Source organism: Medicago truncatula, chromosome 8 (genome assembly GCF_003473485.1).
Source record: "Medicago truncatula cultivar Jemalong A17 chromosome 8, MtrunA17r5.0-ANR, whole genome shotgun sequence".
Taxonomy (NCBI): Eukaryota; Viridiplantae; Streptophyta; class Magnoliopsida; order Fabales; family Fabaceae; genus Medicago; species Medicago truncatula.
This window is the reverse complement of record NC_053049.1, coordinates 39,006,869-39,033,666: the sequence shown is the minus strand read 5'-3', so window position 1 is coordinate 39,033,666 and position 26,798 is coordinate 39,006,869. Positions and strand designations below refer to the sequence as shown.

General features: G+C 33.0%; 4 protein-coding genes across 8 annotated transcripts; all 4 read left to right on the top strand.

The window, feature by feature from the left end:
* Nucleotides 1–821: 821 nt before the first annotated feature.
* LOC25501782 (uncharacterized) lies at nt 822–5,748 on the top strand. Of its 3 annotated transcripts, none has more exons than XM_024773228.2 (5): nt 822–1,042; nt 1,216–1,386; nt 1,531–1,671; nt 2,877–4,718; nt 4,814–5,748. In XM_024773228.2, the coding sequence occupies exons 1-5, from the start codon at nt 1,006–1,008 to the stop codon at nt 5,458–5,460; spliced, it is 2,838 nt and encodes a 945-aa protein (XP_024628996.1). In that variant the 5' UTR covers nt 822–1,005; the 3' UTR covers nt 5,461–5,748. The 3 variants fall into 3 exon arrangements, with proteins under 3 accessions (XP_024628996.1, XP_039684905.1, XP_013446614.1); XM_039828971.1 differs by having other exon boundaries at nt 1,516–1,671; nt 4,856–5,748; XM_013591160.3 differs by having other exon boundaries at nt 1,516–1,671.
* Nucleotides 5,749–7,589: 1,841 nt separating this feature from the next.
* LOC25501781 (transcription termination factor MTERF5, chloroplastic) lies at nt 7,590–10,489 on the top strand. 3 transcript variants are annotated; one of them, XR_003008073.2, is made up of 3 exons: nt 7,590–9,115; nt 9,737–10,035; nt 10,195–10,489. XR_003008073.2 is itself a non-coding variant. In XM_013591158.3 (2 exons), the coding sequence occupies exons 1-2, from the start codon at nt 7,944–7,946 to the stop codon at nt 10,223–10,225; spliced, it is 1,203 nt and encodes a 400-aa protein (XP_013446612.1). In that variant the 5' UTR covers nt 7,592–7,943; the 3' UTR covers nt 10,226–10,489. The 3 variants fall into 3 exon arrangements, 1 of the variants encoding a protein (XP_013446612.1); XR_003008072.2 differs by having other exon boundaries at nt 9,719–10,035; XM_013591158.3 differs by lacking the exon at nt 9,737–10,035 and having other exon boundaries at nt 7,592–9,115.
* Nucleotides 10,490–11,704: 1,215 nt separating this feature from the next.
* On the top strand, nt 11,705–13,837 carry LOC25501780 (uncharacterized). Its single transcript, XM_024773580.2, has 2 exons — nt 11,705–13,183; nt 13,498–13,837. Exon 1 carries the CDS (start codon nt 12,000–12,002, stop codon nt 13,134–13,136), a length of 1,137 nt encoding a protein of 378 aa, XP_024629348.1. The 5' UTR covers nt 11,705–11,999; the 3' UTR covers nt 13,137–13,183; nt 13,498–13,837.
* A 1,074-nt stretch (nt 13,838–14,911) lies between these two features.
* On the top strand, nt 14,912–18,491 carry LOC25501779 (70 kDa peptidyl-prolyl isomerase). The gene is made up of 12 exons (XM_013591155.3): nt 14,912–15,294; nt 15,398–15,484; nt 15,864–16,124; nt 16,232–16,306; nt 16,400–16,480; nt 16,565–16,759; nt 16,870–16,959; nt 17,066–17,241; nt 17,337–17,459; nt 17,570–17,716; nt 17,830–17,957; nt 18,097–18,491. Exons 1-12 carry the CDS (start codon nt 15,114–15,116, stop codon nt 18,263–18,265), a joined length of 1,713 nt encoding a protein of 570 aa, XP_013446609.1. The 5' UTR covers nt 14,912–15,113; the 3' UTR covers nt 18,266–18,491.
* The last annotated feature ends 8,307 nt before the right edge of the window (nt 18,492–26,798 follow it).

The following is a 26,798-nucleotide window of genomic DNA, read 5'->3' as shown; positions in this document are numbered from 1 at the left end:
TTATTTTAGAGAGTCGAAAATATAAAATATATAAAAGTATGTTTGTATTTTTTTATTATTATTTTAAGCTTAAAGAATTCTATTCAACCCCGTCGATGAAGATATTTTTATATTAAGATTTCGTTATCCTTTATGTTTGTGTGAAATATAATTAAGAATAAAATCTTAATTAACTAACTAACATGCTTTGATAAATCAATGTTAGGTAAATTTTGTTATGTTGCATCTCAGATTTCCACAGTAACAAAATATAAAATATAGGTTGATGACAGAAACGAAATGATTCATAACAACATGAAAGAAAAGAAAAGTACAAAGAGAGGTGCCATTTAATTTGGGAAAGGAGAGTTTTTTCCCACCATGGGAAAGTTGATCATGTCCATTAGATTAAATGAGGAACATATTCCTATCATACTCTCTCAACCACTAAATTATTTTTTTATACTATCTTTCACACTCTCTCTTTCATGTCCCCACACACCCATGTGAAAGATAATATAAAAAAATAATTTAGTGGTTGAGAGAGTATGATAGAAATATGTTCCTCATTTAATCTAATGGACATGATCAACTTTTCCATGGTGGAAAATAACTCTCGTTTCCCAAATTAAATGGCACCATAAAGAGAATATGAAATTAATGATTTTGTTTTAAGTTCTTCTTATTTGAAAATAAATAAAGTGATTTCTTATGATAGAATAAATTTAATAGGAGTATAATAACTAGTTTGACTAAAAATGAATTTAATAGCCGTACTCTCACATGGTGCTTGGGCCCTACGTATTTCTGCGGCGTTGTTCCAAATCAGGGTTTACTCATTCACTCACTCACACTCCCCACTATACCACTCTCAACTCAACTTACTCCTTCTTTCTCTAACAACCAACATTTCATTTCTCTGTTTCTCTTTTATTAATATTCATTCCTCTTCTTCCATTCCATTTCATCATTATCCTCTTCTTCTTCCTTTCTTTCTTTCGTTGACTTTTACTCTCACTCTTCCTAATGCATCACCAAGATCAAACCATAACTCACACCCCAGGTACTTTCTTTTTCTCTTCTTTTTCATATTATTTATTTATTTATTTCTCTTTCTTGGTTTTCATGCTTTTACGGAAACTCCTTTTCTTTCTAGGTTTTCTCGTTTTGAAAATACCATCTTTGTTCTTTTCCTGTTCAAGATTTACGATTTTTATCTGTTTTTTTTTTTTAAAGGGAACGAGAATCATGGAGTTTATGTGTGTCACAAATGTGGTTGGCCTTTTCCAAATCCACATCCCAGTGCTAAACATAGACGTGCTCACAAGAAGATCTGTGGAACCATTGAAGGTTACAAAGAGGAACCAACCAATTTCAATGGTTCAGATGTTGATTACAAAACACCAGGTATGTTTACAGTTACAATATGCAACATTGTTGTTGAGAAATAATAGGAAATTACAATTAAGATATGCTTTGTTTAATTTAACATTCCAAAATAGACGATTTGCTAAATAATGTGTTGATATTTTTTAGGTTTGGTTGAGTTAGGTTCAAACAATGGTGGAATTGAAAGGAAATTTAGTAGATCAGAAAGTGAGGTTTATTCAGATGCTGTTGATGATTTTCCGGATACTGGACTAAGTCAAGGAGTTAAACACAATTTGCAACAAGAACATACTTTGAACTCAGGTACTCTTTTAATGTCTTTTGAGCACAATGATTTTAATGGTAACAAGTTAGGTTTTTTCACAACACCACCTTTTTATTTATTAAAATTCTCATGTCTTGACTTTATTTAGCCAATATTTGGATTTTAACAAAATTGTGGCGACACTATGTGGTTCTCAGAACCTTTAATTTGTAGCTTCATGAAAAATTATGATTAACTTAGTCCATAGGATGTTAGATCTACTAAGACACCGTGTATCCAAACATAGCATTACTTGGTCATGACTCATAAGTATGTGTATGGACTTGTGGCACAGTAGAAAATTTGTTGCTGGATTAATTATATATTTAGGAAATGTGTTTTTCCTTTTTTATGAGTGTTATTTAAGCCTCTAATCTAAAGCTTTTGAATTTATTTGTCACCTTGTTTAAAATTTAATGTCTTTATGCTTAAGGGAGAAGTTTGGTACAACAAGAAAACAGTTTTTGAATCTATTTTCATTGCCTGTTAAAATATGGTTGGTGGCTAGTTTTGCAACAGCCTCCCACTTTTCATGAAAAATGATTTATTTATTTTCTGCACCAAGAAATTGTTAGAACTAATGGCTGGTTCTTTGAGAAAGATATTTTGAAAATACTAATTTATAATTTTATATTGATTAACTTTTCTCAAGTGGAAAATGCACCTTAGGGTATAAAGTGCGGAGTTGTAACTTGATTTGAAAATCAACGGAGTATATGTAACAATACCATAGCTGCGCGCCTGCAAGTGCATGTATTTTTGTCGGTGTTATCTACGGCGGATGGTGGTCTGTGGCAGAGACCCAAAATTCCGAAATTTCGGCTGCCTTAATACGCTATTAAAGCGGAGTATGGTGGGATTCTGACTGCCATTCACCATATTGGAAACCTCAAAATCCGATACCGATAGGCGCCATGGTGCCGCTATAACCGCAATTCGATAACCCTGATTTTTGTACAATTTCAACTTGACACTTCACCGTCTGAAGTGCATCTCTCACTTTAAGTGATTCAAATCCAATTTATATTCCAATTTACGAGTATTTCAGAATTTTGCACACATGATTACACATTCATTTTACAAAAATGAAATCCACAAACATTGAATATGCATTTTTTTTATTTTTTTTTTATGTTTTATCTCTCTCAATCCAAAATTTGTTGCATATCTGTAATTCTATAATGTCTGATTATTTGTTTCACAGCTGCGGATGTGAGTCCACTTATTGCTAGCTCAAGCAATGACTGCCAAATTAAAAATCCAAAAATTATGCAAAGTGAAAGTTTTGAAGTGGGAAATATAGGTGGGACGCAAGGTCAATTGTCAGGCTCTACTGTGGATCCATTAACAAGCTCAATTGCAGATTCAAAGAATGAAGAATCGAGTATTGTGCATGGTGATGGTTTTTCTGGTTTGTCAAGTGACTCAAGTCTCGGCATAGCTGAAGCCGTGCCCAATTTATTGCCAGAAAAAAATATTTATGCTGGTGAAAATGTGACAGATTGTAGTTTGGTGTGTGATGAAAAGGAGCTTAATTTGAAAGGAACCGATGAGGTAAAATCAGAAAAAGACAGGGTTGAAATCATGGAGTCAACTGATAACATTGTAGGTGAAACATATGAAGGAACTCCTAAAATAGTAGTTAACGAAGCAATTTCCCTGGATCATGACATGGGCAATGAAGCTGTTAATCCAAAGGAAAAGAAGGGACCCGGGTCCCTGTCTTTGCTGCCCCAGTATGAATTTCCTCAAGAAGTAAACTCGTCAATAATCACGAATGAGGCTCAGGTAGAATCTGCACATGCAATACATTCTACTAGTAATGAAGTCGAGGTTTTGCCAGAAAAGGAAGACGTGAATGTTAATATTGATCCACTTCCTGTGCATGATGATAAATTTGATGCAGCTTATCCTCAGAGCGTGTCATTGAAACATGAGGAACATGTTACCGAGGAAAATAATTTTCATTTCAACACAAGCCAGTTGAGTGAAAGAAATGGTGTACTCTCTTCAGAGATGCATGTTATGGATAATGACACGAAGACTGAAAATATACATGCTGAAGATTGCTCTGAAGTTTCTTTGGTTGAGCTCACAACTGAAACTTATCAAATATCGCATGAAATCGGAGTGTCTACGAAAACTGAGATGGATGAGAATGATTTTCCAGAAGAGCATGAGCCTGATGAAATTCATGAAAATTCTCAACCTGAAAGTAGTTTAATGGTCTCAGCAAATGAATTTCAGAGGGAGGCATCCTTTCGGTCTGCGACTGATGAAACATTTAGCATCATCAGTAATGACACAACTGAAATAAACGATGCATCTGTAGTTGGAAAGGTTGTAGGAGAAAATGTGGTAAATGACAGTGAAGTTATAGTGAAAGATTTTCAACCTCGTAGTGACCACTTGCAATCAGAAGTTGAGCAATCAAGTGATTTATTTAGGAATAATAGTGATGATGCTGGTGAAAATGGTAAAATTGAAGATTTAATCAATAGCAATATCAAGTTATATGAAGAGAATAAGAAACCGACTGGTATTGCTGCTGACTTGCATGAAGAACAGGATGAACAACTATCAGTGAAGGCTGCTGAAGACTTTTCTCGCAAGCATACATCACATTCTTCGACAAATGCTGTGCTTTCTGTTGAACCGGATTCCGCCGTTGAAGATGATTCAATTGGAGAGCCTGTTCAAGATCAAAGCCATGATAACTTGGTTAAACTTGGTTCATCTGGAATTGATACTTCTGCTGACTCACATGAAGCATGGGATGCACAACTATTAGTGAAGGCTACAGAAGACCTTGCCAGCAAGTATGCATCACATTCTTCTATAAATTCCGGGGCTTCTGCTGAACATGATTCTGCTGTTGAAGATAATTCAGGTGGCAGAGAAGTGTCTAGAGTTACTGCTGTGCCACTGCCGGTTGATGATCAAAGCAATAATAACTTGACTAAATTAACTCCACCCAGAACTGATGTTTCAGTTGACTCTGGTAGCCGGCGTGACAGTTTGGAAGGGAACTGGGGTTCTGGTTCAGGTATGTACACCATCATTGTTGCCTTTCATTATTTACTCAAAGCACTAAAGCAAAAAGAATTTAATAACTTTTTTTTCACACGATCCTTTAAACAGTTATCTCGATGATATCCGACGCACCAGCTGTTACCGATGTAGAAACTTTACCATCAACCGGTTCGCTGGCATCGACAGAAGCAGGCAAATCAGACTTGAACGTCCGACAAGCTGCACCTGCTGAGAGACAGCTGTCTGGAAAATCAGAAACATTTGAGCTGCCATCTTTCACAACATTGGTTGAGCCTAGCCACGTGGCTAGTCCTAAAGGCACCACTTCTGAAACCACGAACCCACAACAGTCAAATTCCACCTCACCAGCTGGTTGGTTCCCAACTTTAAATCAGGTTATCAATGAGTCTGAAGCGAAAAAGAAGAATGAAGAAAAAATCACCAAGATAACAAACCGGAGCAGAAGTAAAGAGCACACACCTCTCAAGAGTCTTTTGGGTGAGGCTACTCCTAGAAACAAGCCGAAATCACCAAAAATAGAAGAAAATAATGGTTCTGGATTGACAACTGTTAACTCAATTCTTGGTCCTGAGTCCCCTTCAGAGACTCAAGTGGTGAAAGAAAAGGCTGCAAATGAATGGAACTCTCCAGCAAGATATCCTGCAAATATCAAGAGGGAAAAAAAGAAATTGAAGAGCAGACCATTTTGGATACAGTTGGTTTGTTGCACAACAGTGGATCCTCAGCGAAGGTAGAAGAAAAGAAGATTGCTATTTGCTCTATACTCTTCTGTTCTGATGGATTCTGGTTATTGTTTGTTCTCAATTGTTTTTTTAGCTATCTGTCGTAGATTTTAGGTGCATATTTTAATGTGTCTTAGATGGTGCTTGCCAAAGTTTCATAGTATTCTCTATTGTTAACACCTAGGAGTTGCGTTGTATATGTTGACCATCTTCAGTTTTTATTTTTATCAGTGAGATCTTACTACTTATATTGACTTTGTAATGTGTTATCTAAATCTTAGTTCAGACGTAGACTCTTAATTTTGCGTATGGTCTCTCAATGCATTTTAAAACACTGATGTATAAAAAAAAACATGAATGTTTTAACTGTCAGTTACGAGAATAAATAAGAACATTCATTCATTAAAAACAACATAACCCAATTGAAGATGTCCTATAAAATTCATTTCAAATTTTAGGTGGCTGGCGCCGGAGGAAGGATATGAGTGTAATGTAGACTCAAACACTGCTTGGTGATCAGAATTCATAAATCCTTCGGGATTAGAATGTGTATACGAAACTCTCAAGGCATTGAGTGTACTCCTCCTCCTTTAGAAACAAAGGCATTGGACTTGAAAGAGGCCATTTTATGGCTCGGTGAATTGGGACTTTCAAATGTGCATATTGAGCTAGATTGTAAGCTAGGGATGCATGACGTAGTGGAAAAAACAAACAAGCAGTCTGAATTTAACATCATGCTAACTTGTAGATCACTTATGACTCATTTTTTTTAACTTTAAATAAGTTTTGTTAGGAGACAAGCAAATTTCTTTGCCCATTCGCTGGATAAGGCGTCAAAGTTGTATGCTAGTCGTCAAGTTATTGATTTGATTCCATCTTGTGTTATAACTATTGTTATGAATGAAATAATATAAGTTTATTTTGGTAAAAAATATAATTAATAGTAAGTGATATAATTAAGAGATTTTTTATTGAAGAAGTTAAATTAGCCAAATTAAATTGATACTGGAGAGAATTGAACCTGAGACCTCAAGGAGTACTCCCAGGTCCCAAACCAATACCACCAGAACAACCCAAGTGGGTTGATATAATTAAGAGATTAATTTGACAACAAATTAGATATAAACTATTAGTGAGATGAAATTGCTCAACACAATTCACGGTCAAAATATTGTTAACTATTTTCAAATTTCATAGTGTAAATACCAACTCCAACAAGGTGAATTGGTGATTTGCTATTTTTTTTTTTTTTAAGTATGTGTGTGATTAAATAAAAAGTAATTTTAATTGATAAAAATGTTGAAATTATTGAGGACGTGCATAGCGTGGAATTGATTTTTTTAAATGATAAGTTAAAATGGGTGTGAGCACGTCCATGTGAGCATAATTTGATTGATAAATATTTTAAAATTATAGTTGTGTCTAACACAACCTCACAAAATCGATCTATGAGACGAGAATTACCTCCATTTATAAATACTTATCGAGGCCATCTCTCAACCGACGTGAGACTCTTTTAACACCCCTTATGCCCAACACTATTGGTATGCACAAAGTCGAGTCTCCAATTTATCCGGACCTCAATTATTTATAGGGGTATGAGTATAATTGTTGGGATATAGGATAATGTTTTCTTTTGTTATGTTAGTCTAAATCAAACACTTATTATTTGACAAAAATAGAGTAAATGAAGAAGTTAGGTCCAACCCACACACACCTATCAACAAAAAAAATTCAAAGAAAAAAAATTAAAATCAAAATAATGCCTATTGTTAATTTGTAATTGTTTATATTATATTTTTTTTAGGGTTAATAGGTCTTTACCCCCTGTAATATAGGTCATTTCTGGTTTTCGCCCTGTAAAATATTTTTGTTTTGATTCACCCCTAATAGGCCAAACAAAAACCAATTTTATTTTTTTATTCAAGAAATTTTCGTTTTTATTTGGCCTATTAGGGGGTAAATCCAAACAAACATATTTTACAGAGGGTGAATCAAAATAAAAATTTTACGAAAAACAAAAAATAATCTATATTACAGGAGTAAAGACCTATTAACTTTTTTTTTTATTAGAGACCAATTTTTTATATTAGCGTCAAATATCCAATTTTATTGATTCTTGATGCTCTGATGCCATCTTAAATTCAACATAAGAGATTACACTCACATATAAATACTTACTTATTTGTGTTCGAGATCAAATTCCGAACACCCTGTTTATTGTCTCAAGCGGAATTCTACCCGGACTGGACAAACAAAAAGAATTTGGTTTGAAGAGCGAACACCCAACACCCCAGCCCCGGGTAGAACAGACTCGTACCAAGCATTGACCTTCTTGGTATTCCCCTCATCCTGGTTTCTCCTTCTGTTTTTGATTCGAAACCCAGAATCTATGTTTGTTCTATTCTAATATCTATGTCTTCTTTTTCCTGCTTCCAAACCTAAAATAAAATCCTTTCTTTTCATGTCTTATTCTTGCTATTCATGCACGCAACATGTTTGTTAAATTGAAAAGCCTAGTCCTACTACACAAACCTTATGCAATGCTATCCCTCAAGTTGTTACGCTCTCTTCCTTTAAATTCTAACTCACTTCATTCTTTTCTGTGTTCATTTTCTTCTTTATCAACCCCAATTAACCAATCTTCAAACGAAGAAACCACTTTTCTTTTTAACCTCCTTAATTCCAATTCCAAATTACATAAATCTGAATCCATCTATGTATCTAAACTTGTTTTAGGAATCACTTCCCCTGAAAAGCCCTTATCTGTAATCAACTTTTTCAAACAAATTGGATTTTCTCAAACTCAGATTCACTCCATCATTCATCAGAGAACTCAAGTACTCTTTTCAAAGGTTGATAAAACTCTTAAACCTAAAGTTGAACTCTTTCAACAATTGGGTTTTCAGGGTTCTCAATTAGGTCATTTTCTTTCTAAGAATCCAAACATTTTGATTGCTAGTTTGAACAAAACATTGGTCCCCTCTGTGGAAGTTATTAAGAAATTTGTACGGAATGAGAAGGATCTTAATCGTGTTTTGTACAAATGTGGCTGGATACTCCCGCAGTACCGATTATTTGTTGCCAACATTGCTTTCTTAGAGAGTTGTGGCATTGTTGGGAATCAGGTTTTGATTATACTCAAATGTTACTCAAGGATTTTGATTGAACCACAATCTCGTATTAGAAACTATATTTCCCAAGCTGAAGACCTGGGTTTCCCTCAAAATTCAAGAATGTTGGTTCATGCACTTCATACGTTATATTGTTTGAGCCATAAAACATTTGAAAAAAAGCTTGATTTTATTCAGCATTTTGGGTTTTCTAAAGATCAGAGCTTGCGAATGTTCAAACATGTTCCAGCTTTGCTTAGGTCATCGGAGAAGAAATTAAAGGTTGGAATTGAGTTCTTCTTACATACAGTTATGCTGCCAAAGTCAACATTGGTTAGTCAGCCTGCGATTTTGATGTATAGCATGGAGGATCGAGTGTTTCCTCGCTTTAGAGTTTATCAGCTTTTAAAATCACAAAATCTATGTCAGAAGCTTCCAAGCTTTGTTACTGTGTTATCTTTTTCTGAGGACATGTTCTTGGACAGGTTTATATCAAGGTGTAAAGAAAAAGCAGAGGCGTTAGTGATAGCTTACAAGGGGCATTGTCTAGAAATGTAATAATCTCTTGACGCTCTATTTTGCATTTTTCTTTTCATGAAGCTTTAGGCAATTTGGGGATCACAACGTTGTTGGTGCTTATAGTTTTCCTCCTTTCCAATTGCTATGAGATTTAAATTTTTTGCTGTAACGGTTCTTTCCTACGTAGCGTTAATAACATTTTGAACTATGCATCTGATTTTGCAAACCAATAAGCCATTATCAAGTATATTTCAGAAAACGTTTAATTGTTTTAGCAACAAAAACATGTATGAGGTTCATTTAAGAGTTCAGACTCTACTTAAATCACCATTTTCTAATTGCCTTTTCCACAAAAGCTCATCTTAAGTATTTTTGAGTTGTACTCATCATTTTTCCCTTTATGGCCCAAGCATACTCATTGCATTTCCTTCACAATAATTTTGGCAATACAGGGTGGACCATTGCAAAAGTAATGGCGACTAGTGTATAAACAAGATGCTCTTGCTAACTCATGACCCACTTGATTAGCTTGTCTCCTAATAATACTTAACCCCAAAGTTATTATTGATATTCATAATTTGTCTACATGACATAATTAAACTACCAAACTTTATTTTGTTGCATCTCCAATTTGACAGACTTTGCTCCACTTGTAGACAATCTGTTTCTAAGAGCACTTGTCAGTTGTTTAGAGTTTAAAGTCATTAACATGCCTGCTGCCTTGGCGTTCTTTGGTTATGTTTTGCCTATTGGTGTACTGTGAATGCTTGGACGAAATCTCCTTTATCATCCCAACACCAATTCCATAATAGTTCTGGTTGACAGACAGTGCAGCGTCTATTTTGCATTTTACAAAACCTGGTTTTGGTTTTGGCATCTACAATTTTCCTCCTGCCGCGTGCTTTACAAACTCTATGGACACTGCCCACCGCTTTGATTCAAAAGCCCGTCATAAGTATGTATGGCTTGTACGAGTCTTGTTATCATCTGTTGAAGCTGCTATGTTTTAAATTTTATTGCATTTGTTTCATTTGCCGCAACCCGTCTGGTTTGTGAAACATTCTCCTACACTTGTTGCATATTTGTATCTAATTTGTGGTTGTCTTTTTCACAGTTGCGCTATAGAACGAAAGGAAGGATATTGAGGGCTGTAGTTGGACAGTGTCGAAAACTTTCATTAGCAGATTTTACCCAACTGATGTATGTTGATTTTTAAGTGGTTTCATTATTGCCTTCTGTACAATTTTTGTTTATTTTTGTGTAACAGTTCTTTTAGATGTAAGATGGAGTTTATAAGAGAAGCAATTCTACTTGTGTATATCAGAATTTCAAAATGACTCGTGTATGGAACTGTTACTCCCTAGTTTTTGCACGAGCTTCAAGAAGCATAATGATCTCTTGATGCTCTATTTTGCACTCTTTACTATAGAAGCTAGGAAAATTTGGGATCACAACTTTATTAGTGCTTACTACCTCCGTTCCTTTTTAATTGTCACATTTTGATATTTTACACAAACCAAAACAATCAACAATTAATACTACTTTTGATGCAATAAGCTATACTTTTACTATAATGACCTTATTCATTTAATATCTCATTTCATGTATTTCTCTCTCCGCAATAAATAACTAAGGACAATATTGGTAAAACAACATTTAATGTTGCATTGAACTTTGAAAGTGACAGTTAAGTAGGAACAAAAAATTTCTCCAAAAGCGACACTTAAAAAGTAACGGAGGGAGTATTATTTACTTTCTTTCCAATTGCTATGAGATATAGATTTTGATGGTAAAAGATCCTACCTAGCTATCTTCTATATATTCATTTTGTTCTATGCATTGTTTGGAAATCAACAAGCCACTATCAAATATATTTCAAAATATTTCACTTGTTTTAGCAACAAGAACTTGTACGAGGTGTATTTTATTTTAGAGTTTACACTATTCCTTTAAATCACCATTTTTCATAAATGCCCGTGATAAGTATTTGAAAAATGATATATGTATAACTATTTTGTGACAATTTTCTCTTTTATATTTATATTATGTTTTTACTTTCTTCCTCTATTGTTTTAGTCTCTGTGTCAACATCTACTTCTAAAAATAAAAAAAAGTTCGAAACCTCCAAGTATTTTTGAGTGGTACACACGAATTTCAAAATGACTTGATTGTGGAAATGTTCCTCATTAGAAGCTATTTTTTTTTTGGTAGAAATATTTAGAAGCTTTTAAACTCACTAAATCTTTTATCATTTTGGCCAAGTGAGTCGGAATGTTGAATTCAATTTGACAATATCGATTTCAAGCTTAATTCCAAGATCACAAATGATTCTTTCCACTCACGCAAAACCGACATAACAGAACTTGGACACATTATTGCAGCGTATTGGGCTTTGTTCTCCACTTCTTTCACAAATTCCAGATTTGAGTTTATTAGCGACAAACGAATGTGGTAGTTCATTCTTGCAAGAGAAGCCACATCTTTAGGTATTCCCAATATTTATTATTATATCCCAAGTCGTATTGACAATATTATTATTAATGAAATGCTATATCTTTCTTTCAAGAAAAAAACTTGTCCATCCCTTTTTTTTAAATATTTAACAAAATTAATAGTATATGTTTCAAGAATCCGTCCACACACAAAGTCCAACCCACACACGCACGACGCAAGACCTTGCATAGCGTTGAGAGACTCACAAAGCACAGTCCCTCCTTCCCCCGCCTTGATATTCTCCTTGTGCTGCTTTCTCATCTCAAGCTTTTCTTTCCCCTCTTTTCGATTCTAACACCACCCATAATCTATTATGTGTCATCTTTTTCGTGATTTCAAACCTGTTATAAAATCCCCTCATTATTCATGCACGCAACGTGTTTGTTAAATTGAACAACCTAATCCTTACTACACAAACCTTATGCAATGCTATCCCTCAAGTTGTTTCGCTCTCTTCCTTTCAATTCTAACATGCATCGTTCCTTTCTCTTTTCATTTTCAACCACTTCTTCCTTATCAACCCCGATAAACCAATCTTCCACCGAAGAAACCACTTTTCTGTTTAACCTCCTTAATTCCAATTCCAATTTACCTAAATATCAATCCATTTATATCTCAAAACGTGCTTCAGGAGCTACCTTCCCTCAAAGGCCATTGTCTGTCCTTAACTATTTCAAACAAGTTGGATTTTCTCAAGCTCAGATTCACTCCATCATTCGCCAGAGACTTCCATTACTCTTTTCAGATGTTGATAAAACTCTCAGACCTAAAGTTGAGTTCTTTCAACAATTGGGTTTTCAAGGTTCTCATTTACGTGACTTTATTTCTAAGAATCCAACCATTTTGACTGCTAGTTTGAACAAAAAATTGATTCCCTCGGTGGAAGCTATTAAGAAAATTGCACAGAATGAGAAAGATTTTATTCAAGTTTTGTCCAACTGTGGCTGGCTACTCCCAAAGTACCAATTATTTGTTGCCAACATTGCTTTCTTAGAGAGTTGTGGTGTTGTTGGGGATCAGGTTTTGTTTCTACTCAAACGAAAATCACGATTTTTCATTGTACCACAATCTCGTATTAAGAACTATGTATCGCAAGCTGTAGACTTGGGTTTCCCTCAAAATTCAAGAATGTTAGTTCATGCACTTTTTACGATACATGGTTTGAGCAATAAAACATTTAGGAGAAAGCTTGACTTAATTCAGTGTTTTGGGTTTTCTAAAGATGAGAGCCTGCAAATGTTCAAAAAGGCTCCATATTTGCTTAAGGCATCAGAAAAGAAATTAAAGGTTGGAATTGAGTTTTTCCTAAATACAGTTATGCTGCCAAAGTCAGTATTGGTTAGTCAGCCTATGGTTTTGATGTATAGCATGGAGGATCGAGTGTTTCCTCGATATAGAGTTTTTCAGCTTTTGAAATCACAAAATCTATGTAAGGAGGTTCCAAGCTTTGTTACCATGCTATGGTTATCTGAGGACAAGTTCTTGGACAGGTTTATATCAAGGTTTAAAGAAAATGCAGAGGCATTACTGATAGCTTTCAAGGGGCATCATCTAGATGCATAATGATATCTTGATGCTCTATTTTGCACTCTTCTTTTTAAGAAGCTTAGGCAAGTTTCCTCCTGGTTGACAGACAGTGCAGTGTCTATTTTGCATTTTACAAAACCTTGGTTTGGTTTTGCCATCTACAATTTTCCTCCTGTCGCGTGCTTTACAAACTCTTTATGGACACTGCCCCCTTTGATTCAAAAGCCCGTCATAAGTATTTATGGCTTGTACGAGTCTTGTTATTATCTGTTGAAGCTGCTATGACTTAAATTTTATTGCATTTTTTTTCATTTGCCGTGACCCGTCTGGTTTGTGAAACATTCTCCTACACTCTCGTTGCAGATTTGTATCTAATTTGTGGTTGTCTTTTTCACAGTTGCGCTATAGAACGAAAGGAAGGATATTGAGGGCTGCAGTTGGACAGTGTCAAAAACTTTCATTAGCAGATTTTACCCAACTGATGTATTTTGATTTTTAAGTGGTTTCATTATTGCCTTTTGTACAATTTTTGTTTATTTTTGGGATAACAGTTCTGTTAGATTTTGGATGGAGTTTATAAGAGAACAATTCTACATGTGTATATCAGAATTTCAAAATGACTTGTGTATGGAACTGTTATTCCCTAGTTTTTGCACGAGCTTCAAGAACCATAATGATCTCTTGATGCCCTATTTGCACTCTTCTCTACTAAAAGCTAGGAAATTTGGGGATTACAACTTTATTAGTGCTTATTATTTACCTTCTTTCCAATTGCTATAAGATATAGATTTTGATGGTAAAAGTTCCTACCTAGCTATCTTGTATATATAAAACAAAGTCTAGTTTTCTCTAAAAAGCAAAAAGGAGTTCTCAATGCGCAGCAGGTTCACTAGCTCCAATTTTAGCTCCTGCACTGAAAGTATTCCAGCAGACACAGAGCTGTTGAACCAGTAGCTAAGAATCAGGTCTCAAAAACTCAAAACCAACATGGATAACCCGAGAAGGTAGCCCAAATTAGAAAAAAAGTTCCCTTAAGCAGCTTGGGTGTGGGAGGGTGGTGCCTATAAACACTCGACACTCAAGCCAGTAAGAGAGTAGAGAGTGAGAAGTTTTCATATGGAAAGTCTGCGCACCTTCCATTGTTGTGAAAAATGTTATTAATATAGCACCACGAAGGAGCCGTTAATGATTTAAAAGGACCGTTACACATGATACACTTCAACGGTATGATTCGGTAGCCATTTGGGAGGTGCCTTGAAGTTGTCTAGGCGTTATTGATCACGAAAATTCTGTGTGCTGAGTTGGGCCTTAGCAAGATGAACCCTTGGATTCACTCTGAAACATGAACAAAGGAAAAAATTTGATGAAAAAATGCTATGCCAAATCTTTTTTTTTTATATATTTTTTTTGAAATTTTATTTTATACTAAAGTATAATTATTTCAAAGTTTTGATTCTTAAATCAAATAAAAAATATTAAATTGTAAATAGAATAGTAGTACAAAGAGTAAAATTAAAAATGAAAAAGCCACATTAAAAATGTGTGTCCCTTATATATCACTAGTATAGAAGATAAAATTTTGATTGAATGAAATAAAATAAGTTTAATTTTTTTGATTATTAGTGGTGTGAAAAAAAAAAAAGAAGGAAGATTTCAACATTCAGTTACGTTCCCGCGGATAAATAATGAACGACCCCTTTACTTTACGGTTGGATCTTAAGTTTTGAAGAAGCACGTGTTTCCATATTTATTTATTTTTATTATTAAATAAATATTTGTATATACTAAAAATAACAATAAAATAAAACTGAAATTAGATGATTCTGGAACTATCATGAAATTCATAACAGCTTTGAATTTCAGAACTCTCCAGACACACACACCTTTTGCTCATTTCATATATACACATGCTCGTGTATTAAATCATAATTCAACAACAAATTGTTCAACAATCGCATAATTATAAGCACTTTTTGATTCACATAAAAGCTTTTCAATTGTGTTCATTCATCAATGGAAGAGGATTTCGAGTTTCCAACAGCAGGAAACATGGAAATGCCAGAGGAAGAGGAGGTGATGAGTCCGACTCAGAAAGTTGGCGAGGAGAAGGAGATTGGGAAGAATGGTTTGAAGAAGAAGCTTGTTAAGGAAGGTGAAGGGTGGGAAACTCCTGATAATGGAGATCAAGTTGAAGGTAATTAATAATCAATCAAATTTAAATTACATTTCACATCTTTCTCTTATGAAACTGAATTGGTTAGTAATGTAATGTTGATTTTGATTGTGTCTTTTTGTAGTTCATTATACTGGAATTTTGCTTGATGGAACCAAATTTGACTCGAGCCGTGATAGGGGTACCACTTTCAAGTTTAAGCTTGGTCAAGGTAATATTTAACTTTCTGTTTTCCTCTTGTAAATTTTGTCGAGGTATAAAATGATGAATATTCAATGTTTTTAATCATGTTGCTGTGTATGAGGAGGAAATGAACTATACAATGATAGTATCATATTAAAATAGATCTTTTATTTACACAAATGTGATTTTTGTATATTGTATTGGTTAAGTTATCGTACAGACACTTTAGATTGAAGATATGTCTGGGTGATTGATATGTGTGTTACAATTATTTTCATTGTCAGTGTTTTATCGTTTCCAACATCCGTGTCTCTGTTTCATAAAACTTCATCCGAAGACTGAGATCTCTTAGGACTTTACTTCATCAATGAACTGCAGTTAATTTGTTATTGTTTTTGTCAATGAAGGGCAAGTGATCAAAGGGTGGGATGAAGGTATCAAAACCATGAAGAAGGGTGAAAATGCCATTTTCACAATACCCCCAGAGTTGGCTTATGGAGAATCTGGGTCTCCTCCCACTATTCCCCCAAACGCAGCTCTTCAGTTTGATGTGGAGTTGCTGTCTTGGACAAGTGTCAAGGACATTACCAAGGATGGTGGAATATTGAAAAACATAATAACTGAAGGAGAGAAATGGGACAATCCTAAGGACCCTGATGAAGTATTCGGTACAGAACTGAACCTATTATCCTCTTTGAGAAAAGAGATTCACCTATATGGTAGTAACATTGATAATTATTATCTCACACTTTATCCGCTTCTATCCTTTCTGCAGTTAAGTATGAAGCTCGTCTCGAAGAAGGAACAATCGTTTCAAAATCTGATGGGGTCGAGTTCACTGTTGAAGAGGGTTAGTCTCATACTTCTTTCAATTTTATCTCGGGTATATTGGTTGTGTTCCGATTGCAGGTAATTGACTATGATGAATATTTCTTTGATACAGGTTTTTTCTGTCCTGCTTTGGCCAAGGCTGTGAAAACAATGAAGAAGGGAGAGAAAGTTCTCTTGAATGTTAAGCCAGAATGTGAGTCAAATTTCTGTTATCATTAGAATCAAGCAAATACATATTTTCCTTGTATAAGTTTATTGACTTTCTTAAATTTTTTAGATGCATTTGGTGAGAGTGGAAAACCTTCATCAGGAAATAATGGTGCCATACCTCCAAATGCTTCACTTCAAATAGATCTCGAGTTAGTCTCATGGAAGACGGTATCTGACATTACTAAGGATAGGAAGGTCCTTAAGAAGACCTTGAAGGAAGGAGAGGGATATGAACGACCAAATGATGGAGCTGTGGTTCAGGGTACAGTTTTGCTGATATAGACTTTTTAAAGTTTTTGTGCTTTCTTTGTTTCCTTGTAATTATATATTGGATTGTAGTATTGAATAGATGAATTATTTCCATTGATTCAGTGAAACTTACCGGAAAGCTGCAAGATGGGACTGTCTTCTTTAAGAAAGGTCATGATGGTGATCAGCCATTTGAGTTCAGAATTGATGAAGGTACTTTAAACATTGGTTTTAAGTTTTAGCTTATACTCTTCAATAGGTTACTAGAGTAAACCCTTTCTTTCCAAAATAATTCTAATCTGTATCTTCCATGCGCTAGAGCAAGTAATTGATGGGCTTGATAGAGCCGTTAAGAACATGAAGAAAGGGGAAATTGCATTGGTGATTATTCAACCTGAGTATGCTTTTGGTTCATCTGGGTCCCCTCAGGAATTGACTACTGTTCCTCCCAATTCCACCGTTTACTATGAAGTTGAGCTGCTTTCCTTTGTAAACGTGAGAAAATTATGTTATCATTTTCTTTAGGTTTTTTAGTTTTGACTAAGTTGGATGAGATAGAGATATATTGATTGCTAAAATGTTGGATGCAGGAAAAGGAATCATGGGATCTTAATACGCAAGAAAAGATTGAGGCAGCTGGAAAAAAGAAGGAAGAAGGGAATGCATTGTTCAAAGCCGGTAAACATGAAAGAGCATCAAAGAGATATGAGAAGGTACACCTGCAAAAATAATAAAAAGATCCCATGTTACTAGGTAACTTATGGTTTATGGATATGTTATGGTACAATTGCTAACTATAAATGATATTTTGTGTGAGTGACAGGCCATAAGGTATTTTGAGTACGATTCCTCATTCAGTGATGAGGAGAAACAGCAGGCCAAAGCATTGAAAATTTCATGCAATCTTAATGACGCGGCATGTAAGTTGAAACTCAAGGACTACAAACAGGCAGAGAAGTTGTGCACAAAGGTTAGTTTATGAAATTTCCTTTTCTGCTTATTTTTGTTATATTTCTGTAGTTGAATTCAAAGGGAAACAGAGTGAAAACCATTGACTTAAGAGGATTTTGTTGTAATCTGTAGGTGTTAGAGCTTGATAGTAGAAACGTAAAAGCCCTATACCGAAGGGCACAAGCATATATTCATCTCATTGACTTGGATTTGGCTGAAATGGATATTAAGAAAGCCCTTGAAATTGATCCAGATAACCGGTATGCTTTTGGTCTTGTGAATGATCCCCATGGTGTATATGCATAAACTATGTACCTAGTTCTAAAGGCACAAAGCTGAAGAAATTGTTCCAATTCAAATTTTTGTTTGAATTAATATTTGTTTGGTGGATGTTTCCAGGGATGTCAAGATTGAGTACAAAATTTTGAAGGACAAAGTGAGAGAATACAACAAGAAGGATGCACAATTTTATGGAAATATATTTGCCAAAATGAATAAAGTAGAACAAGCAAGAACTGCAGCAGCAAAGCAGGAGTCTGTGCCAATGGCTGTCGATAGTCAAGCTTAGATTAGCAACAATGTTATGTCTGTCTCTAAATCTTTGCATAATAGCCCTAGCATGAAATTGCAATTGTTGAATGGTCTTGTCTAATCTTGGTCTATAGTTGTCCTTTGTTCATATCTGTGTGATGTGAATCGTGATGTTAGTCTCCATTGCACCTTGAGTCATGTAAGAAATGAAATAATCAGGTTTTGAACCTTTTGGTAATCTAAATGTCTCTTTTCTGCATGAATGGTTTTTGGATGTCAATTTGTTTACAGTGATTTTTGATTTACTAAAAAACCTAATATTGGAGCGGACTACATATATATGTTTAACTAATCTTTCCAAACAAGATATAATTCCAGAGTTGTTCATTGTTATAGCAAATTTGAGATCAATGGCAGAATCATGTGTGAGAACAAGGTGTTGCATTGCATGTGAGAGTGATATATGAATAAGTCAAATTTAGATGAGTTCAACTCTGAGTTAAAAAATAATAATAAAGGCTTAAATGCAATTTTCATCTCCTTCTTTTAATATTTTTGAACTTTTAATCCCCTTCTTTTAAAACTAACTTTTTGGTCCCTTTTTTTAAGTTTTTTTTCTTGGTACAACCTTTTTTTAAGTTTCTAATATGATGAAATCAATTCCATGTTAAAAAAATATATACTTTTTTTACACAAAACTTAGAATATTTAGGAAAACACTCATTGTATTTTCCATATAACATTGATAATATAATAAAGCAGTGTCTAGAATCAATTGTATTCTCATATAATATTGATAATATAATAAAGTCGGGTCTAGAATCATATCAATATCATTATATATGTGGAGGCCAAATCGCTTTTTTTATTTTTTTATTTTTTATTTTTATAATTATTTTGTTACTTTAAATAAACAATGCGCAAGATTATCTCATATAGGAAGTTTATTTTTTAATAACCTTCATACAAGGAGAGAATTTCACCACAATAATTTAGTCTGTTCAAGATCGCATAAAAGAATCATTTCAATGCACAAATTCAAGTATATTTATATGAGAGTCCGTCTATCAAGTGTGTTCTCTTGTAAAACAAGGTTACATGCCAATAAAGAACACTCTACAACCAATTTTTCATTGCTTTGAAACAATCTAAGCTTTCAAGTCCACCTAAATTCACCCCTTGTACATCATTTTTTAAGCTAAAATAAATTCATTTAAGAAAAACAATTCGACAAAAAATTGGAGGGACATAAAACAAACCCAAAAAGGAGAAAAAAGCAAGAAAATAAACACAACTTAACTAAATGAAAAGAGCAAGAAAATAAATGCCATACAACATAAGCTCCTTAAATTACTCCAGTTTTCTACCCCTAGAACGAGTATTATGAAAATGAACTTCCTTCTTTTTCTTGATCTTAGAAACGACCTTTGTAAAAAGCTCTTCTCTAACAACAAAACAATTATTTAAATATTTAGTAGCTGTCGTCTCTTCATCAATATAAATTAAATGCCTAATTTCTTTGGCATCATTTTCCTTATAAAAAAATACTGCAAAATCTCGAAGTCATAAATAACATTAGAATTTGAAACATTGTCATAAACAAAAAACGATGTTAGAAGCAATACCACTAGAAGAATTAAACTGATGAATTTAAAAAATGATGATTTTTTTTTTAATATTTCTTGAAGATAAGATCTGTCAATATCTATTAGATAAATCAGTCCTTCAATGTCTAAAAAATAATTTACTGTAAATACGTATATATAACCCATAAAAAATAAATACGTATATATATGTTTGAATTTTGCTAGCTGTATGTGTCCATTGTTTTTGATTTTGTGTTGTTTGAATATATGGAAAATATCTCAGAATATTTGCATTGTAACGATTCATTCAAAATGTATCGGATTATCTCTTAGCTAGGATTAGAATGAAGATATGAATACAAATATTAAAATTAAGATTCTATATTAATTTAGTTTCCTAAATCCGATTGGTCACAACTCTTCATGACAAAAACCTTTTCATATAAATATGTTAACATTATATCTCATAGTATTCATCCACTTCATAAACTTTAACAGTTCACCTTCTTTCCTCTATAAAAAAAAATAGTTATCCTTCTTCGTTCTACCTTCTTTTTTAATTTCTCCCATGAGCAATGATATTTGTACATCTATTTAATGACAACTTTGGTGACAATTTTGTTTTTCTCTTTTTTGATTGATCAAAAATAATGGAGAGAAAAAAGAAGAGAGAAGATAATAACATCATGTGAGTATGAGAAATAAAGTTGTTAAAAAGTTGTAGCAAATTTCTTTCTCCCATTCAATTCCATTTTTCCACCTTGACTCCTTTTGCCTGCAAAGAGTCAATGGATCTTTCTTCAGCTTCTGAAATTACTCTAAATTTAGATTTAATGCATAATGCTTCAGAGTCTTCTCCAACTGCTTTGACTCTTAAATTTAGAAACAAAAATTCTGTCCCTTCAATAGCTATTCTCAACAAACTTTTATGCAAATTTGGGCCCTTAATTGACTCAAAGACTGAACTTTTAGTGAAGACTAACGGCGTAAAACTCGTTTTCCAGAAACGTTGTGATGCAGAAACTGCTTTTACTCATGTCGGAAAGTATCGTTTTGGATCTTCACTAAAAAGCTTTTGTCTCAAGGTTTTGCCTCATAAACCAAAGGAATGTACTCGAAAGAGAGGTAGGAAAAGCAAGAAACAATCAAGTTCTTTGCATGATGTTTCTGCAGTTTGATGCATTGGCTTTGAATGGCGATCTTCTGGTGTTTTCCACTCGGAGAAAGGTTTATGGCTATTATGGCTTGACTAATGGAAACTATATGAAAATTGAAGAAATATGTGAGCATGGATGTGATAACAAAGTTTGCTTTACCTCTTACTCAAACACAATTTTACAAACAAAGACATACATTTCTCTTTGAGAGGCATCAACACACTTTTTTGTTTGAAGTTTGAAGCATAAGATTTCTTTTTCTCTTTGGAACTATCTGTTTATCTTTTATTATTATATCAGCAGTATTTGTCATAAAAGTTCATCATATAACTATTTTGTTTTAAAATTTGTTGTGTGACACTTTCTATTTATAATATAATATGCTCCATTTGTTTGCTTAGTATTGAAAAATCTAAACAAATTTTACTTCTTACAAATTTATGCTGCATTAAGAAATACAAGATGTCCCCTTCATAAGTTACAATACCTACTTTTTCTTCATCTCCCTTTATCTACACGGTTTCTAAGTTTCCAGATTTTTGTTCACTTAGCTTCTACCCTTGATTGTATTCTTTTATAGCTATTTATTATTATTTTTTACTAAAGATTATAGCTAATTTTTTATAATTCAGGGTTTACTTTGTATCTTGGAAAGCGTTTGATTGAAATTTGATTTTTGGTTTTTGTTTTGTTTCAGGTTCTAGAAACAAAAATAAAAAAAGAATTACGTTAACACTTTAAATGGTAAAATTAAAAAAAGATGTTGGTTTATTGTTTTAATAAAAAAGGAATATTTTTAAAAAGGATTATATGGATATGAAAGAGAATATTAAAAAGAAGATATTATATCCTTCAAAAAAAAAAAAAAGAGATATTATATGGATCTAATTTCCTATATTCCGAACTGTCACAAACACTTCATCAAAATACCTTCTCATGTAAATATGTCAACTTTACCTCATAGTATTCACCAATGTTAATAAACTCACTCAAGAGAATCAGATCATTATTTGAATTGGCATACAAGGCTGATGGGATATTACATATTGAAGTTTGAAAAGAAAGAAAAAAAAAACCATCTTAGAGTAGGGCATGAGTCTCTTTTAACTTAACCAATGTTCTGAGTTCGAATTCAAGCTTGGACACGCAGTAACAAGATAGTCTAACATAAAAGAATTTTGAGAATGATTCGTTTTTTTTTTTTTTTTTTTTTTATGAAATAAAGATTCACATTTTTTACCTTTAAAGTTTAGGATTTAACATTAAAAAATAGAGCAATGATATTTTGACATTCATTTAAGGACAACTTTAGTAACAACTTTGTTTTTCTCTCTTCTTATTGGTTAAAAACAATGGAGAGAAAAAGGAAGAGAGAGAATAAGAATATCTTGTGAGTATGAGAGAGAAAGTTGTCAAAAAGTTGTTACAAAAGGATTGTACAAATATCATTTCTCTAAAAAATATGAACATAAAGAAATATACTTATCGTTTTGGGTGCCTAAAGAAGCTAAATTACTTTTATTTTATCATATAACTGCATCCAAAATATTATGATCCTTGATAAAATAATTGTTTAATCTATAAGACATCTCACGCTCAAACTAATCTAAAATATTGTTTGTTAGGATACATCCACTAGTTTTTATTAAGGTGTGTTTTAGTAAAGATATAACCAAAAAGTTATTAAATACACTTTAAGGTGAATGTTGCTAAAACACACATTGTAAAAAATAAGTAGATGTACGTTAGCATTCTCCAGAACATTCTAGTCTTATTATAACTGCTTAAACACTTAGCCTTTGTTTAATCCAGAATATATATTCTGGTCTTAGTTAAAAGCTGTCTATAAACTTTGTTTAATCCAAAATATTTTGCTCCTTGATATAACAATTGCTTTATATAAAAAATATATAATATTGTATTTGTCTAACCTTTACCAAGAAATTTTTTAGAGTATAAAAACTTGTTAAAGTTTTTGGATTAAAATTAAAAAGTGTCACAATTCAAACTTCCCCTTTCTTGCGGCGTTTATTGCTACTTCTCTGTATGCCTAATTTCTCTAGCATCATTTTTCTTACAAGAAAACTACCGTAAAATCTTCAAGTCAAAAGCAACATCAGAATTTGAAACATTGTCATAAACAAAGACATTGGAAGAAGCAATACCACTAAAAGATGGTTTGATCATGAATGTACTCCAAATTTGTTGATGCATGAGACTCCAACGACCAACAATACACATATCATGAAATCTATTGCTATGTTGGTCCTCCCTTTAATTTTCAACCATATCAGTAGCATGAAATAAGATATCATCAACCTATAATAGTTGTACATGAAGAAATATCTCTTCCTTATGATTTATGATGTCTCCCACAAGCACACTAGTCACTACCTCCTTAGGCCTTATTAATATTATATCAGTAATAATAAAATCTTCTTCTACAACAATTTAATTTTACAGCAACCTGCAACATAATTCAAAACTGAACCTGCAGGAGGTATAATCACTTTATCAACCTTTTAAACCTAGTATTTGATGCAGGATGCACCTTGGGTTTATCCACAACTATTAAACTTGCATTGATTTTTGGAGGAACATGGTATTTACCATTTTTAAAAGAATTGCCAATTATCTGACATTATCCATTGCAGAAAAGAGAGAGTTTCTCATACTACTCAACATTCATATAAAAACCAAATCCATTGCTTTCAACAAGGCTTCTTTCATCCTTTCAAAAAAAAAAAAAACAAGGGTTCTTTCATGCACATCTCCATTTAGACCAACATCTATCAAAACTATAGCTGAGTGATTGAATGTTCTCTTGATAGTCACATGAATGTCTAGAGCCCCTACAATTTCAAACAATATTTTGGGATCATTGTTTAAAGATTTTTTTCAAAGGGCTAAACACGAAATATGATGTATTTATAGGAGTAAAATACTAGTATCATACAGTACTAGTATTTGATAATTTGATTTCCTAAAAAAAATAGTATAAGACAATATGATATAGGAGTTTTTTTTTTTTTTTTTTGTGGCCGGGATTCGAACCCCGACTTTGCATATATTATGCATTATCCATACCAACTGAGCTAGGTTCACGAGGACGGAGTATAGTTTAATATTGTAACCCCTTAAAAAAAAACAAAAAGAATTCAACAAATAATACTGTATCTCCCTACGAAAAAAATACTAGTATTTTATATAGTTTGAATTTATAATTTATTTCAGATTGGTAACGATTTTTTATTTTATTTCTAATAATCAAAAATATCTATTGAAAAAGATAACTATAGTTTGTTACAATATGAAAGTGTAAAATATCTATTATCTATACATATAATTTTAATCAAATATTTTTTTCAAGAATTTTAATCAAAATTTCTTAAAAACTATTGTATATAATTTATATTCACTAGCGAAAAGACGGGCATTCACGTGCGTCCGTGTTTCCGCTCTTTTTATTGCACTAATGTTTGAAAATTATAAACGGTGTTTTTCTTTTTATGAAATTTTGATTTTGATTAAAACTAAAAATATAGTTTTTTTTTTCAAGTTTTTTTTTTTGTTAAGGCAAGAGTCCAGTGACATAAAAAAGGAATAGAAAACAGTCCAAAAGTTGGAATACTTGCAATTCCAGTCTATGTCTAGTGCTCATATATATTATTAAAAAAAGGAAAAAATAAATACAAAAAAGAGCTGGGGGGACATACACCTAACCTAGTCAATCCACACAAAGTGTATGTCAACCCAATAGAGTGATACAAAGAAATAAAAACATCACTAGTGAATGTCTAACATGTGGTGTATGGAAAACCGTCAACACGGAATGGATCAAAGAACCAAAAACTCATCTCGACAGCAACAGGTATAACGTCTCTTTCGAGCCAAACAGTCCAACATCAGGTAGACTGATGAGGATTTTGAAACTCCCGAAGTTATATAGAGCCAAACTTCGTGAAGGTGAGAGATTCTACCGCCAACACGGATACATAACCTCACGCCTACAATCCATTAATTATGCTGTGACAGAAAGTTTTACGACCATTTCTAACCAAATCCAATATAAAGCAGCTCAAAACCAATCGAAGGCCAGATCGTGGGATGGTTAATCAACGGGTTTGAGCACCGCCAACACGGTAACACTCGCACACCAATCACAACAACAACGGACAACATGTGCATGACCATTTCTAGCCTAGAAGACCTGTTACGAAGCAAATCCATTATCTTGGAGGAGCAATACAACATTGAGGGTGCCAAACCACCAAAACAAACCCTAACAGATGATACACGATAACAACACAAAAGTGGTATGAAACGCCCTTTTGAGAACCAACACCAATCCAAGCACAGACATACGAAAATCCGTCAAAAAGAACCCACAACCGCCACGGTTGAAATAAGAACAAACACGGAACCGGTCAGCATACGCCGTCATCGTGTTTTGGTGTGTAACAAAACAGAACTGGCGGAGAGGGAAAAACCAGTTTAAACTAAAGTAATAAACCAAAGTAACCATGATTATCTATTTCAATGACACCAACAATATAACAAAAATATATAATCTAATTTATATTACGCTAACGTTTGAAAATTATGAACAATATATTTTTTTTATATAAATTTTTTATTTTGATTAAAACTAAAATTATAAATGTTTGTTGCTTTCAAGTAATAACAAACCAAATTAATTATGATTATTTATTTCAATGACACAAACAATATAAAATCCACTTGAGTTGGTCTGATGGTATTGGCTTGAGACTTGGGAGTGTGCTACTCTTCGAGGTCTCAAGTTTGATTATCCCCGGTGGCATTTTAGGTGGGCTAATTTAGCTTCTTCAAAAACAAAAAAAAAAGACACAAACAATATAACAAAAAAAATATAATCTAAATTCTTTTTTTAATGACACCAACAAAAATCTTTATTATAGAAAAAGTTGTTTAAGGGTATAATTGAGATAATGAAAAAGTAAGTATAAATATATTCATCTAATTTGTTACACTGTTTAAATGATAAAAGGAAAATAAAATATAGACATATATATTTATATCATGTTATTTACATTTGTTTTAATATTTAAATTTATTCTTATTTATTTGTTACATGTGTTATTTGTATTGAAAATTGAGGGTATTTTCGGAAGAAAAAAAATCAACTCAAAAGTGCTGAAAATGATAGTTTTCTTTGTATATAGTATAGATTTAGCGCAATAAAAAGATGGGACAACTCGTCAGCAATAAAAAATAATGAATCTTTTTCTATATTTTTTGTGGACAAGATCTGTTAATATTTATTAGATAAATCTGTCCTTCAATGTCTAAAAAGTAATTTACTGTAAATACGTATATTTAACCCATAAAAAATATTCTGTCAAAAAAAAAAACCATAAAAAAAATAAATACATATATATGTTTGAATTTTACTAGCTGTATGTGTCCATTGCTTTTGATTTTCTGTTGTTTGAATATATGGAAAATATCTCAGAATATTTCTGTTGTAACGATTCATTCAAAATGTATTGGATTATCTCTTAGCTAGGATTAGAATGAAGATATGAATACAAATATTAAAACTAAGATTCTATATGAATTTAGTTTCTTAAATCCGATTGGTCACAACTCTTCGTAACAAACCCCTTGAAAAAAAAAACAAAAAACACTTCGTAACAAAAACTTTTTCATATAAATATGTCAACATTATACCTCAGAGTATTCATCCACTTCAAAAACCCTAATAGCTCTCCTTCTTTCCTCTGTCAAAAATAAAAGTTCTCCTTCTTCTTTTTTAAGTTTTCTTTATTCAAATAAATACAAGAAG

Coding starts and splice junctions, on each gene's coding strand:
- LOC25501782 (XM_013591160.3), top strand. CDS start 1,006: ATGCATCACCAAGATCAAACCATAACTCACACCCCAG. Junction 1,043..1,215: donor AACCATAACTCACACCCCAG/GTACTTTCTTTT, acceptor TTTTTTTTAAAG/GGAACGAGAATCATGGAGTT. Junction 1,387..1,515: donor TGTTGATTACAAAACACCAG/GTATGTTTACAG, acceptor GATATTTTTTAG/GTTTGGTTGAGTTAGGTTCA.
- LOC25501781 (XM_013591158.3), top strand. CDS start 7,944: ATGTTTGTTAAATTGAAAAGCCTAGTCCTACTACACAAACCTTATGCA. Junction 9,116..10,194: donor AAGGGGCATTGTCTAGAAAT/GTAATAATCTCT, acceptor TCTTTTTCACAG/TTGCGCTATAGAACGAAAGG.
- LOC25501780 (XM_024773580.2), top strand. CDS start 12,000: ATGCTATCCCTCAAGTTGTTTCGCTCTCTTCCTTTCAATTCTAACATG.
- LOC25501779 (XM_013591155.3), top strand. CDS start 15,114: ATGGAAGAGGATTTCGAGTTTCCAACAGCAGGAAACATGGAAATGCCA. Junction 16,760..16,869: donor TGATGGAGCTGTGGTTCAGG/GTACAGTTTTGC, acceptor CCATTGATTCAG/TGAAACTTACCGGAAAGCTG. Junction 17,958..18,096: donor GAAATTGATCCAGATAACCG/GTATGCTTTTGG, acceptor GGATGTTTCCAG/GGATGTCAAGATTGAGTACA.